Source organism: Phoenix dactylifera, chromosome 12 (genome assembly GCF_009389715.1).
Source record: "Phoenix dactylifera cultivar Barhee BC4 chromosome 12, palm_55x_up_171113_PBpolish2nd_filt_p, whole genome shotgun sequence".
NCBI lineage: Eukaryota > Viridiplantae > Streptophyta > Magnoliopsida > Arecales > Arecaceae > Phoenix > Phoenix dactylifera.
Genome location: NC_052403.1, coordinates 3638299 through 3651659, shown reverse-complemented (window position 1 = coordinate 3651659; position 13361 = coordinate 3638299). Strand labels below are relative to the sequence as shown.

Here is a 13361-nt window from a genome sequence, read left to right as displayed (position 1 = left end):
CTTAGGCCTGAAAATACTGTTATTTAAAATGACCAAGAAGCAAATGGCCGTCCTAATGATAGGCCTCTTTTGTATCAATGTTTCCCTCTTCTCGTTTTGGTATACAAGATCACTTATACCGTAAATTGTGAAGCCAAGATCAACATTGGTCATATGGAATGTCACAAGAATTTTTGTTGAGAAGTATAACAGCCTATCATGGCAGATATATTACCATTCGTTTGTTCGTTCATGGCACAATTTATATGTAGTTAACCTTCATATGTACTTCAAAATAATTATGGATTATACTTTTGTGAATTGCCAATAAAATATCATATGATCAATAATGCTGCATTCTTGTAAGATCCTATTCATGCAGGACGAGGCAGTCTTTAATATAATGTGCTGTGAACAAAGGAAGAATATAGACAGATGTGGAAAATGTTCAGTTCATAAAATTGTCCCGATTTTCTCTTTTGATGCTTTTTAGAGACAAAAACTCTTATGTTTTTCAAATCTCTCCTGAAGACTGGAGAAATACAGAGATGTTGTTGTGTTTGTACTCCTTTTGATTGCCCTCCTATCATGTATTCAAGGAATACTATAATATCTGAAAGTAGGTTAAAAATACAAGCATCCTTATAATAGTAAAAATCAGCAGAGATAACCTCACTAGTGATGCAATGATAGAAAGGAAGATGCTGCATAACAGAAAGAAAGCTACTATTTTGAGGAAGTATCATTACATATTTGTCCTTTGGGATGGATGCTGGTTTTAGGCATGTGAGTTCTACTAAGAAGCTTGAAAATTTCTGAAACCATGTTCCATATGCTATCCACCTCTGTGGATCTTGAGAGAAAAACAAAGAAGAAATCCTTGGGGAAATATCGAAGTTGAGGCCTAAATGATTGAGTCCAGCAGAGAGGGTATGGTTAGAACTTGGCAGTCAAACTTAGCGTAGGCGAAATGACCTAATTTTTAAGTCTGACACTCTCTTCCATTTTGCATGTGAAAGTCTATATACTGGTTTCTTCCCTCCAGTGCCATGGCATTTTCATTTGGAATCTACAGGCCAAGGGAATCCAGAACATGGTACTTCTATGTCTTAACCTGATTGGTGTTCTGATATGTACCCTGGAAAGCTGGCTAACCCAGCTAACCTAAGCTAAGCCAGCTCATCTAAATCTAGAGCTGCTTGCAATATAAATATCAGGGGCTACTGTTTGATATCAGTGGCATGGTCACATGACTCCTATAAACTATTGTGATGAGGATTGTGAGGGGATCAGAGATATGAATAGTCAATTGAGCATCACATGATCAGCCACTTCCAAGTCCCAAGCTATATTAGAAAACAAAGAATGGATTATTGTTTATGATCACTGCAGAGGGAAATTTATTTGTAGATTCATATTAACCTGTAATAACCTCTATGTGTTGCTTAGTTGAAAAGTCTAATAATGCAGCACCGAATTCAGAGGTTTGGTGGAAATGATAGGAACGGATTAACAATACAGCTGAATCTTGTTTTTTTGTTGTTGTTACTATCCATAATCATGAAGGGGATTTCACTGAATTGATATACCTTAGTTTAAAATAATGAGGAGTGCCTTGGTTATGCTTATGACTATTGTTTCAAAAAGATGAGCGTAAGTGAGGCTTGTTTGTTATGGTAGTCACGTACCGTGTGATGTAGAATGGACTGAAATGGCATGCTTCAATATTGGGAGTTATTTTAAATTTTCCCTGCTTCAATGCTAACATCCATGTGATGCCTAAATTTCACATGACACAAAGCAGGCTATGATCCAAATTAAATTGGGTAGCTCACAATTGAAGGATAAATACAATTTTGTTAACCATGCTTTTGTGTAATCCTCGTCACATGGTATCTCCTGCCTCTCAAATACTCCGCTCTTTGTTCAGTGAGCTGAAGTGTAATTTTTCTTTTATCTATTGCCTTTATTAAACTTGTCTTTGTAAGGTGTAATAGTGGGCTCAGAGATCTTATATAAATGGACTCCACCATCATCTTTTAACCATCCCAACCAACCATGAAAGCCATCTTCAGAGCTTGCTATGTCCTTTCTGTTTTAATCCTCCTGCATTTCTATCTTAGCTTTCCATCACCTTCCTCCTTCCAGAGCAAATCTCTAGGAGAAAAGGTCCACTTCAGGAGGCTGTTAGACCCTGTGGCTGCCAACTCTGTTAGTCTGAAAGGCTTCCATGCAGCGGTAGACAAGCAACCTGAGATAGAGGTCAGTGCAAGCTTGAGGAGGCTGCCACCAAGCAAGTCGAATCCAACGCAGAATTAGAAGAAAGATTAACAGGAAAGAGAAACATTCTCTTCCAATATTTTTGCACTGAGCTTTAATTCCTTCTTTGTATTTTATGACTTTGTAGGGGAGTTTGCTCCTTGATCTTCTGCTTTAGCTTTGATGACTTTAAAGAGTTTTCTTTGTAGGCCATGCTAGGGTAGATGACATTGGAGGTAAACTTGTAATGTTTATACAAGAGATCGAAATATTGATTCTCTTATCGGATGACAAGACCATCAGCAATCTACTGCACAGTTACTAGGAAAGTAAATAGAAAATTAGCTGCAACTTGCAAGATTAGTTCATATCTAAATTTTGTGTTCGAAAGTAATGACATTTTACTCATTTGAACGGCAATCTTGTTCATTCCCCATTAAAATATACCAACTTTTTTTCTTGTAAGACCCTTCTAGGGAAAAGATAGTAAATGGTGCCACTAACTTTTTAAGTGATTATGATTTTTTAATTCATTTTTCAAAGGTATTCTACTGAATAAATGTAAAACTTAGGCTAGTTGAAAGGATAAAAGATACATATATGATTTTTTTTTTCTTGTATAGGAAATGGTATCATGATACAATTATGATTTTTACCAATAAAATGATAGAATTGATATTATTTGGTGATATAATCAAATACCATAAGAGACACCCCTTCTATTACACAAAAATTAAAGAATAAAAGACTCGAATTTCGTATGGAAGAACCACAGAATGAGGACCATGGTGGCCGTCCTCATCTGCAGAAATTATCATTTTAGATAATTCTTCAGATATCCCTGGTTTCACCAATTATTCACCACCTAATAACATAGTAACTGCTCAGGTAAACTAATTCGGGAAACAAGAACAATATGGAAGTGAAAATGGAAAACAATTGTTAAGAAAAGATCCTGGTATAGGAAATAGAAAATGTAATTAGTAAATAGATAACTAAATTGCTGGAAGGATTCAAACTCATGACCTCCAGCCAATTTAAGCTTCGATATCGTGTTAACTAACTAATTGAACCCAAAAACTTGATCTCATAGGAAAGGATCAACAATGTATGTCAGGATTAACACTTGTCCCATCCCTTTTTCAGTGATAAATTGTAAGCATTTTTTCCTAGAAATTTCTTTTCCATGTTCAGATTTTGGAGCAAGTTTCTCAAAAGAATCATTTTAATTTCCCTGAAAAATCCAATGTAGGTATGAAACTGTATTCTTGGTAAGTCTAGTACCAGAAAGGATATTATAGTAAAAAAAAAAAAAACTCAGCGATTTTCTTCCCTGATTTGAGAACAAGGCCATGAGATGAAGCTTGGTAAGCTTCGGAAACCACCCGGTCTTACTAGTTATTCTTCAGACAAAATTACTTAACTTCCTTTCAATCGCCAATTTATTGTAAATCTTGGTTGGTAAAAATTAAAAGCATAATTTTTCTTGTTGTTTCACATTTTTTGTTGTGTTTCTCGCGAGGGCATCTCTTTCTAAGATCTAATATTCCGAATGAAGGAGGTGAGTATTTTAATTCATATCCCACGAACTCACTCCGGGACGCACTGGATGAACTGGAAAAGTATAAGGGAACAACAAATCCAGTCTATAAAGGCGGATAAAAGGCATCTCTTTCTAAGATCTAATATTAAGGCAACATGCCCGCCTCCCTATTTTTTTCGTACAAGTGATGCACATGTCATCTGTCTTTCTTGCTGGAAGCTTGTGGCCTTGAGCTCCCAGTCCGTAACCACCACGCGTTTCCCAAATTAGCTACTTGCGACCAAAAAGATTTATTAAAAAGGTATTATTTGAATTTTGTAGTCCTGTGGTAGGCTAGTTTTGTATAAACACCAAAGTTCTTCTCTTAATGCAACTAAAGCACATGACTCCTCTCTCTCTCTCTCTCTCTCTCACACACACACACACATGTATATATAAGCTACAGAGTTCAAATCCAATTATAAATATTACAAGAATCTAACTACATGCGCATGTGTAGACCCAATCCCTTATGTGCTATAAAAATTTCAAATAGGCCAAGAAATCCTAACAATATTTTCTGGCTCAGTTATTTCCAGCAAAATTGTACTATTACAAATGGCATCAATGCAGATTTGGACTATAGCTCACACATGACTAAGGTATGCTACAAACTTAGAGAGCATGTCTACATAGATATGTATGTAATCCTATGTCGGTTATACATTGAAAAGATCTTTGGGACCAAAAAATTTTAATAATATTTTTTAGTTATTTTTTTTAGATAAAATTTTTGGTCACGCATCCTCAAGCATTAGAATCTAAGTACTGTAGTGTATAGGTGGGTCGCCTTTCCCTTCCCGTGAAAAAGAACAAAAAAGCAAAGGAAGCTTTAGGCTTTTAACATGGCGAGAAGTACTCGCCAGTCACTTCAATGTCTTTTCTTAAGCAACGTTAAACTGAGGGGGAACTTATCCAATACGGTTGAAAGAAATTGAAGCCAAGACTCCGGTGCATTATTTGCTAAATGCGTTGAAATTTCTTGGCGCGATTTGAATCAAATAGATGGTCTCTTTCTTAGTTAGGGGTGGCAATAGGTCCAGTTGGGCTGGGTTCAAATCAGGTCGAGCCAGGTTCGGGTTCTCTCAAAATACAGCTTTTTTGTAACCATGTTGAAAAATTGTAAACCTGCCCAATCCATTTGTTTCATATAAATCCATATCCATCTACCTCAGTTACATTTTTGTTTCCCAGTTATCTTCCAAAGTTTTTCATTTTTATTTGTATCCGAATTTTGGGGATAAATTTGTGTGCTAGAGAAGTCGAGACCTTATAATTGTGAACCCAAACAAAAGAGACACCATCATCGTCTTGTCCTGCTGGTACCTTGTGGATAGATCAACCAGCAACACGACTCCACTTATTTTCGTTCCAGCTTCTGGATCTTTTATTAATTCCTCGCCTTGAGCGCCAAACAAAGCATTTCTTGGTGCAAGCTGTTCTGGTATCAAAGCGACAGCAAATAAACCATAATTATGACATCCAGGCCCAGACATCCTTTGGACATTAACAACCGTGTCAGGGACAAACCAAGAGCCATTCAAAACCACAACCATGTCAAGGGTTCACAAGCATCTAAGCAGATTTTCTTTAAACCTCTATGATGGTCTAGTCCATGACAACTAATCTTGAAGGCTATGCTTGCATTGGTTCAAAAAACAACATTATCAGTGAGAAGTGAGAAGACGAGGGTTGTAGCAATAAGTACACCTCTTCTCTTAATTCCATCAACAGAAAGTGGGTCATCCTCCAGTGAGAACCAAAAAAAAAAAACCTAGACTGTTGAGCTTACAAAGAATGGAGACATGCATGTCCCCACAGACTTCTCAGGAGATCTCAGATTGTCATCTGTGACCACTTTAACAGATAATAAACCCATACTTCTGTCAACAGACATTTCCATCAGTGCCGATCCTACTCTGCCTTGACTATATCTACCTATTCCACTAAATATGTCACCCAAAAAAGGGCTACTAATATACATATTAAGACAGATTGGGTCATGTGGAAGAACCGAAGCCATTATACACTTTTCATTGCCGTTGGACAGGCGGAGTTGTCTGCACTTGCCCATACAAACCAATTCCCGAAGACTGGTAAAACCCTGCTGTAGCTGATTGCAGCTGCTGCTGCTGCTGCTGCTGTAGCGGTGGCGGAGGTGGAGCACCAGGTCTTGTCAACCCCATTGATACATGGGTTGGCAGAGGTGGCGGCGGGGGAAGAGGGTTACCCACATAACCAAAAGGTACCATACCTACCATCATTCCACTAGTCTGTGCATACTGCTGCTGCATGGGTGGTGGTGGCACTGGTGGCAAAGGTGGCGGAGGTGGTGAAAATGGTTGAGTTGCATGGGACATTGGCTGCATACTTGTGGCCGAGCCTTGGGGCAGTGCAAGAGGAACAGATGTCATTTGCTGCGGTGACTGATGCTGAACCTGTCCGAAATAGGAGCCATTACTCATATCAGAGACAGTCATGGGCTTCTCGAGTCTGGGTCTTTTATCCACTGAGAAAATGGGTGGGCTGCTCGTAAAGACTCCAGTACTTAGACCACTATTTTTGGAAGCGGCTTCTTCAGCAGCCAAAGATGATAAAATAGAGGTCAGCACCTGTGCTGAGGAAGATGAAGCAGTGAGCTTTGCTGCGACAGCTGCTGCTGCTTTCTTTTGCTCCTCTTCTGCACTGCTTAAGGTACTTGCAAAAGTTGTCACAGGTTGTGGTGGTTGAACTTGCAGGGTGATGGGTTTTGTGGCGGATGGGTTGGGTTCTGTTGCAGTTGTTGTTTCTGGTGGAAGAGTTATGATTGGCTGGGTCATGTTCGGAGGGGTGAGGCTAGGGCCGGGACCATTGCTGGTGGTGGCTGAACCAAGTCTCTGCCTCATGTTGCTGGCATGTTCGATCTCAGCTTGAGCAACCTGTAAATGAAGTAGGAACATTCAGACAGGTGTGAATGCAAGCAACAGTGGTTTCACAAAAGATATAGGTCCAAGTCTCAGCATGCAGAATGTGGATGATACTTAAAACTAGATTTAGTCCGCTCCCCTTTGCTAAGAAAGATGGAAAGGAGCAAAAGCCAACGACTAATCATGATAGGGGATGAAAAAAAGTCCTAATATTCCCCCCCCAAAAAACATGGGCATGGATCAACTCATCCATTCTAATAGTGTGAGCAAACATGATCATCCAATCATCATGGTTTATTTGCTAAGTGTGAAAAGAAATAATTCAAAACTGAGTTGAGAAGTTTCAGCCAATATTAAAGCAGCCAATATGATTTCATTCTAAGAACCGATACAACTGTTGCAAATCTCACAAACTGATATACATACATGATCCTTCAAAATCCCTATATATGATCGTTTCAAACTGCACATAAGGACTAACCCCAGTAAACAGCCTTCACCCAAGGGTGGGGCCTTACCTTTATATGCTGCTCTTGGTTTCCGGAGCTTTCATTTTTTGATGGCCAAGGGCTCTACAGTCCATCATTTTCCCCTCGATAAATCCATCATCAACGTCTCTGAAAAGCCATGGTTCCCACCAATGAGAAGCAAACACCATCCATGGAGCGTGAGTGTAAACCTCAGTGAGAGCTAGAGTCCCAAGTTCCTCTTGTCCTTGGAATCATCTTCGTCTCCTTCCCATCGTAAGAGGTAGTAGCACCAGCCCGAACCTGACAATACGGGGCATACCATACCATACTGATTTGGTACCGGTATAGGATATGGAAGGCGTACCGATACTCAGTACGCCGAAAAAAATCCATACCATACTATACCAACACAGTGCTAATGTGGTACTGGTAAGAGGTCCCAGTCCTAGTACTGAGTCAGGGAACCTTGGGTAGTAGCTTTTAGTTCTTTCAAAAACTCAGCAGTGCTACTGACCTTCTCACACACTAATGCCTTATAACCCCTTCATGTGGGCAAAAGTTAGCATGGAAGGCTAGACCTCTAAATTTTGTGCCCCTTAACAAGGCCGGACAAGGCCACAAGTCAAGCAACTCTTCTTGTATCAATTATATATGAACAATACATTTGTTTGATGTAATTTGCTAAAAAAACATGTACACCAACCTCCGATTTTCTGATTCTTTGGAAGAAAGATCACGTTAATTAATAAATAGCTGTTGTACATATAATTTGAAGATGACATCATTGATGACAACCTTAGGGGGAATGCCAAACAAAATGTTTTCCTAGACTGGTGATACCACATTGGAAGATTCTTTCAACAGATCTGGCATCTTTGGTGAGAGACGAGTCCACAGCCAAAATGAATTCAGATCATTGGTGATGATTTCACAGGGAATGTTGAAGCACATGCTTTTCTAGATTTGATCACAGTATTAAAGAATTATTTCAACTGATATGTCATGTCCAATGAGCGATCAGCCCGCATAGCTAATATGAATTTTAAAAGGCCAAGCTTACAGAGTGAAGCAAGATCAACTGGCTCACTAAAAGCACTTGTTTTAGTTCACGTGATGAAATAGCTCTTCAGCAAGAAATTTTACCACTAAATTCTAAGGAAAAGCCACTTGCCAACATACCTTTCTCAGAGTGGTGAATCATCAGTGAACTACCCTATTTCTACTGCTCTCACATATGCAGAGAAGGAAATTATGATTGACTTTGAAAGTTGAATCAATTTTAAAGGAAAACTTGCAAAAAAGAAAGAAATTCATAAAACCAGAATCTGGTTATATTTCTGGCTCAGACCTCCTGCAGGCACTTGTCTATATGAAACGTCCTATGATAGGTTAAAATGAATTTTGTATCTGACAGGGTGATCAACAAGTTGAACTTGCTGGTTGAGATGTACCCACATACCTACACCATAGAATTGGATAATTGCATGATCATCCTTATCAAAAAGTTATGTCAAGCTTCCTTTATGCTTGAAAAGAATTGAAGACTCTATAATGTGATGCAATATTTATGCAGGTCATGCACTGTCATCTTGACTGTTAATCTGTGACTAAGAGATGCAACAAGATAAGAATACAAACACCTTCACCTTCATGTCGAAGAGTCGTAATATGTGCAATCCAACAGGGTGGAAGGAGTTGCCCAGACAAAATTGAGTAAGAATAGTAGCTAGAGCCTCGAAAGAACTTATGTGAAGATAGGACGGGAAGAACAACAAGAAGGCATTGCATAGAAACAGAGAGCAAGAAACCAAAGTGATCTAATTGAAGAAAATGAGGCCACCAATATCAAATATCGCGCAACTGTGCCATATGAAGAATAAGAGACATCTATCTCTCTTCCATCATATGATATGATCTCTAACTAGGTTAACATGCATGACAAGGTTCCTTTAAAAACCAATATGAGCATCAAGGCATCAAGAATAACAGAGTACTATCATATAGATTGAAATAGAGATGAAGGCCATAAAATGAAAGCCACATGAAGATCAACTATGTTACCAATTCGCATCCGAACTCAAGATCAAAACTTCCTCCAAAAGAAATATAAGGAGCAGTATATTGCCCCATGATCACATCCAACATTGAACATAATGCTATGCAGCAAAATCCTATCTCTTGTCTAATCGGCTTTCATTTTGAGGATCATGAAAGATGAAAAAACATACTTTATTAACCTTCTTAAGGACATTAGAATTCAATTTTTGAAAGATAAAGGCATTATCATCTATGGAAATCCATGGGAATCTGAAATTTGCAGGTTCTCTCATTCTTTCTAGCTATTTTCTGTTTGCATGTAAGAGTCTCTTAGCAAAGGGATTACATAACCTTCTTTTAAGTCACAACATGAGCCCTTGATTCTCTTTCTAGCAGAAGAGGTGATTTCCTAATTATATTTTGCATTTCTTGAACAAAAATGAACCCATGACAACTTACATAAAAGCTACCATCCCGACCCATAAATATAAAAGCTTCATTTTATTCAATAAAATAAATGGTTTCTCTTCTTTCATAATGTGACATCATGACCAGAAGGCATGCCCCTTTTGACTCGAGGTGCAAAATCTAGTTTATTTAGAGGTGTCACTCGACCTATCTCTCCATTCTATCTTTTCTTTTTTATTTTCTTTTAAGCCGCACCCTTTCTACACAAATCACTGAAAAACAAAGAATCCATCCGCTTGCCCTCTTCTTCATTTCCAAGGATGCTACTTTAACTTAAACAGGGCCACTAAACTTAAGTTCTACCAAAACTTGAAAAGGTTTAAATCTCTAATAAAACCTCTCATATCCCTAGGTTGCCTCCAGATTATTTTCCTTATGTCAAACTTATTACATTAATTTCTCTCAAAGGTTGGGACTTCTATGGTTCAACTTAAGCAATCTCATTAGTCTAAGATAGAACCTAAAAACTTTAGTTTTAGTTTTGAATCTCTATTTATCTTCTATTATCAAAACTCATAAGTTCCTCCAATCAGCTCATTTCTAATTTTAAGCCTCCTAGTTTTGTACCACAGATCCACATGATCATTCTTATAATTACACACTCTCACGCCCTATCTACTGCCTCCTAGATATATATTGTACAGTTTGGTTCATGACTGTCAAAGATTTAATGGTACTTAATGATTCAAGCTCTCTAGAGAAAGGTATGTCCTACCAATACCATACTATGCTGGTACATTGTTGATAAGGTGCAATATGCAATGCTCGATATGGTATGGTACAACTCCCTATCGATATAGGGTTGGGGGACCCTTTTCTAATACCCAGCCATGTTACAACCCAAAATCCAGTAGTACAGGTTGGTACAATACAAAACTGTGCGGAACCAGTCGGCTCCACTCAATGCAGGCCGATTCGGCTCCTGCACTATATCAAATCCTGATACCATACTAGTATGGTATGCTTGATAAGCAAAATAGGTCGATACGGAGAATCATGCTTTGGAGTGTGTATCAGTACATCTCTACTTAGTCCACCCTATTTTGCTTTTTTTAATATATCACATTCTATTTAACCATCCTATTGTCATTTCTTTTGGAGATATCATATTCTATTTAACCCCCTTATTATTGGAAGTAGGGTATGCCCTAAAAGCCATTTAGCATATTAACTTTGAAATATCATGGCTATCTCTTCTCCACATGGTCATAAATAATTAGAGAGTTGGATAACACATGGGCCTTTGCGCTAGAAAAAAGTTTGCAAGTTTCACTATTTATGTATTCTATGGGAAGAGTTAGGTCATTCTGGATACTCGAAAATTATTCATAGTTATGGGTGAGGTCAAATATCGCACTAATATGGCTGCCATTTATACAATGACCAATAAAAGATTGGAATGACTATTTTGTCGTAGTCATCAGAGTAGTGAAAATTAAAAATAGTGATGAAGATGAAGTAAAAATTAAGAATCACGAAATTTCTAAGAGCGATCATGTTAGGTATTGAGGATCAATTACTCATAAGAAAGGAGATATTGAAGAGGATGATATCCATAGAACTAAAGCAGAGTGGATAAAATGGAGAGGTGCAACTAGGATATTATGTGATCACAACATACATGTCAAGTTGAGGCGAAAATTTTATAGGGCCGCTATACTACCAACTATGTTTTATGCTACAGAATTTGGACAGTTAGAAAATAACATGTGTGCAAGATGAGTGTAGCCAAAATAAGAATGTTAAGATGAATGTATGGTAGTAAAAAAAAAAAGATAGAATAAGAAATAGTCATTTGTGAGGTAGCACATCTAAGGATAAATTGAGAGAATGACAACTTCGATGGTTTGGACATGTACAACATAGGCTGAGGGATGTACCAGTATGAAGAAGTGATTTGATCCAAATAAAAGGAAGGAGGAATAGAGGTAGACCAAAAATCATGTGGATGAAATAGTGAGGAAAGACTTTACATCACTACATCTTTCAGTAAGAGTGGCGCTAAACGGAGTGGAATGGAGGAAAATGATCGATATAGCCAACCCCAACTAGTTTGGGATTAAGGCTTAGTTGAATTGAGTTGAGATGTAACGAACAACCTCAATAGTCCTATCTGATGACCCTCTTAAAGGCCTAGCTAGGAAGGAGCCTAAAGATCAAACTACTTAATATTTTTTACGGATATAAACATTAAGAATTTAGCTTTCCATAAGCACTCCATAGTTTTCTCACAATAAAACAAAAAATTTCTACAATTCAAATCTATGGGAATGAAAAAACAAATCTGTAATATCTTTTAAAAAAATAGATTAACTCGTGACAAGGTGTTCATAACATTCCAATAATCCATCAAACATTCTAACTCGAAAATGGTTATCTGATTGATTGTAGATATGCATGATTGATTCAAGGGTGAGGGATTATGTACGTGTCATTATCATAACTAGTAAAGTATTCACATTCTTCATTCATGTACGTGTCATGCTTATCTATCTAAAATATTACTTGGAGAGTCTTTTCCAAGTAACAAAGGGTGTATTTACTAAAGAAGAGAATATCTTTACATAATTGACAAATATTCTCTCAAGTTCTATTTTTAACTCCTCTTCCATTCATACCAATTTGACTAGTTAATTAACCTACTAGGAATAATGAACTTTGCCCACTAGACAAGACCTACTTGGACATATTATACTTGTTTTGGGAAATACATGGCAACATAGATGAGCAAGCGATGGTCATGTTTTGTCTATTATGCAATGACCAGCATCACATGACCCATAGTTGTGCACTTTATTTTCTGAACTTAAGTGATATGCTGGTATACTATATTTCTATTATAATTACTGTACATCTTGGTATTACAGCCAACAATCAAATATCCCTTCCCCTGTTGGTTTCACAAAGCAAAGGCGCTTCATTGTTTTTGCTATAAAAGATCCAACTCAAGCAACACAAATATCTATGCTCTAGCTTGAGAGGTATGGTGTTGATACAATTACAATGTCATCGCAGTCCTCACATGGCCAATTATATGCACTTCTTTGACAGCAGGGTCAATGGAACCATCCCGAGCTGGGCAGTTTCGAGCCGTCCTAGTAGCTGATCGGCACGGTTCCGGCAACGGAAACAAAATCCATTGTTGGAGGGGGGAAGGAGAAGGAAAGAGAAAAAAAGAGAGGAGGCAGGGGAGGGAGGGAGAGGGAAAGAAAGAGAGAGGGAGGTGTAGGCCGATCGACGAAGGGCCGACAGAGGCCGGCAAGCTGCACGGAGGATGCTCCTCCAGGCTCCGCAGCCAGAAAACAGGGCAAGTCCCCTGTTTCGTTTGAAACAAGGGTCTGACCCTATTTTTATTTTGCGATTTTTAAGTAAAGTAGGCAAGCGATTTGCCGACTTCACTTAAAATCGCAAAATAAAAAAAGGGTTGGACCTTTGTTTCGAACGAAAAGGGAACCCGCCCTGTTTTTCGACCGCAAAGGTTTCCTCCGCCTCCTACCTGGGTCGCCGGCCTTCAACGGCCCTTCGCCGGCCTCCGCCGACCTCCCTCTCCCCCTTCTCTCTCTTTTCCTCTCCCCCACCTCCTCTTTATGTCGGTACGGGCCCGCCACAGCACAGCGCGAGTCCGTACTGACTCATCCTGCCGAGCAACCGATACGATGC

General features: G+C 38.6%; 1 protein-coding gene across 3 annotated transcripts in view; it reads right to left on the bottom strand.

Moving 5' to 3' along the window:
- Positions 1-5436: 5436 nt before the first annotated feature.
- Positions 5437-13361, bottom strand: part of LOC103704983 (regulation of nuclear pre-mRNA domain-containing protein 1A-like) — a 32095-nt gene continuing 24170 nt past the window's right edge. For all 3 annotated transcript variants that reach the window (XM_008788524.3, XM_008788525.3, XM_026803829.2), the window contains one exon: positions 5437-6738. In XM_008788524.3, the coding sequence (XP_008786746.2) occupies positions 5854-6738 (885 nt within the window). In that variant the 3' untranslated portion in view covers positions 5437-5853. The remainder of the gene's footprint in view (positions 6739-13361) is intronic.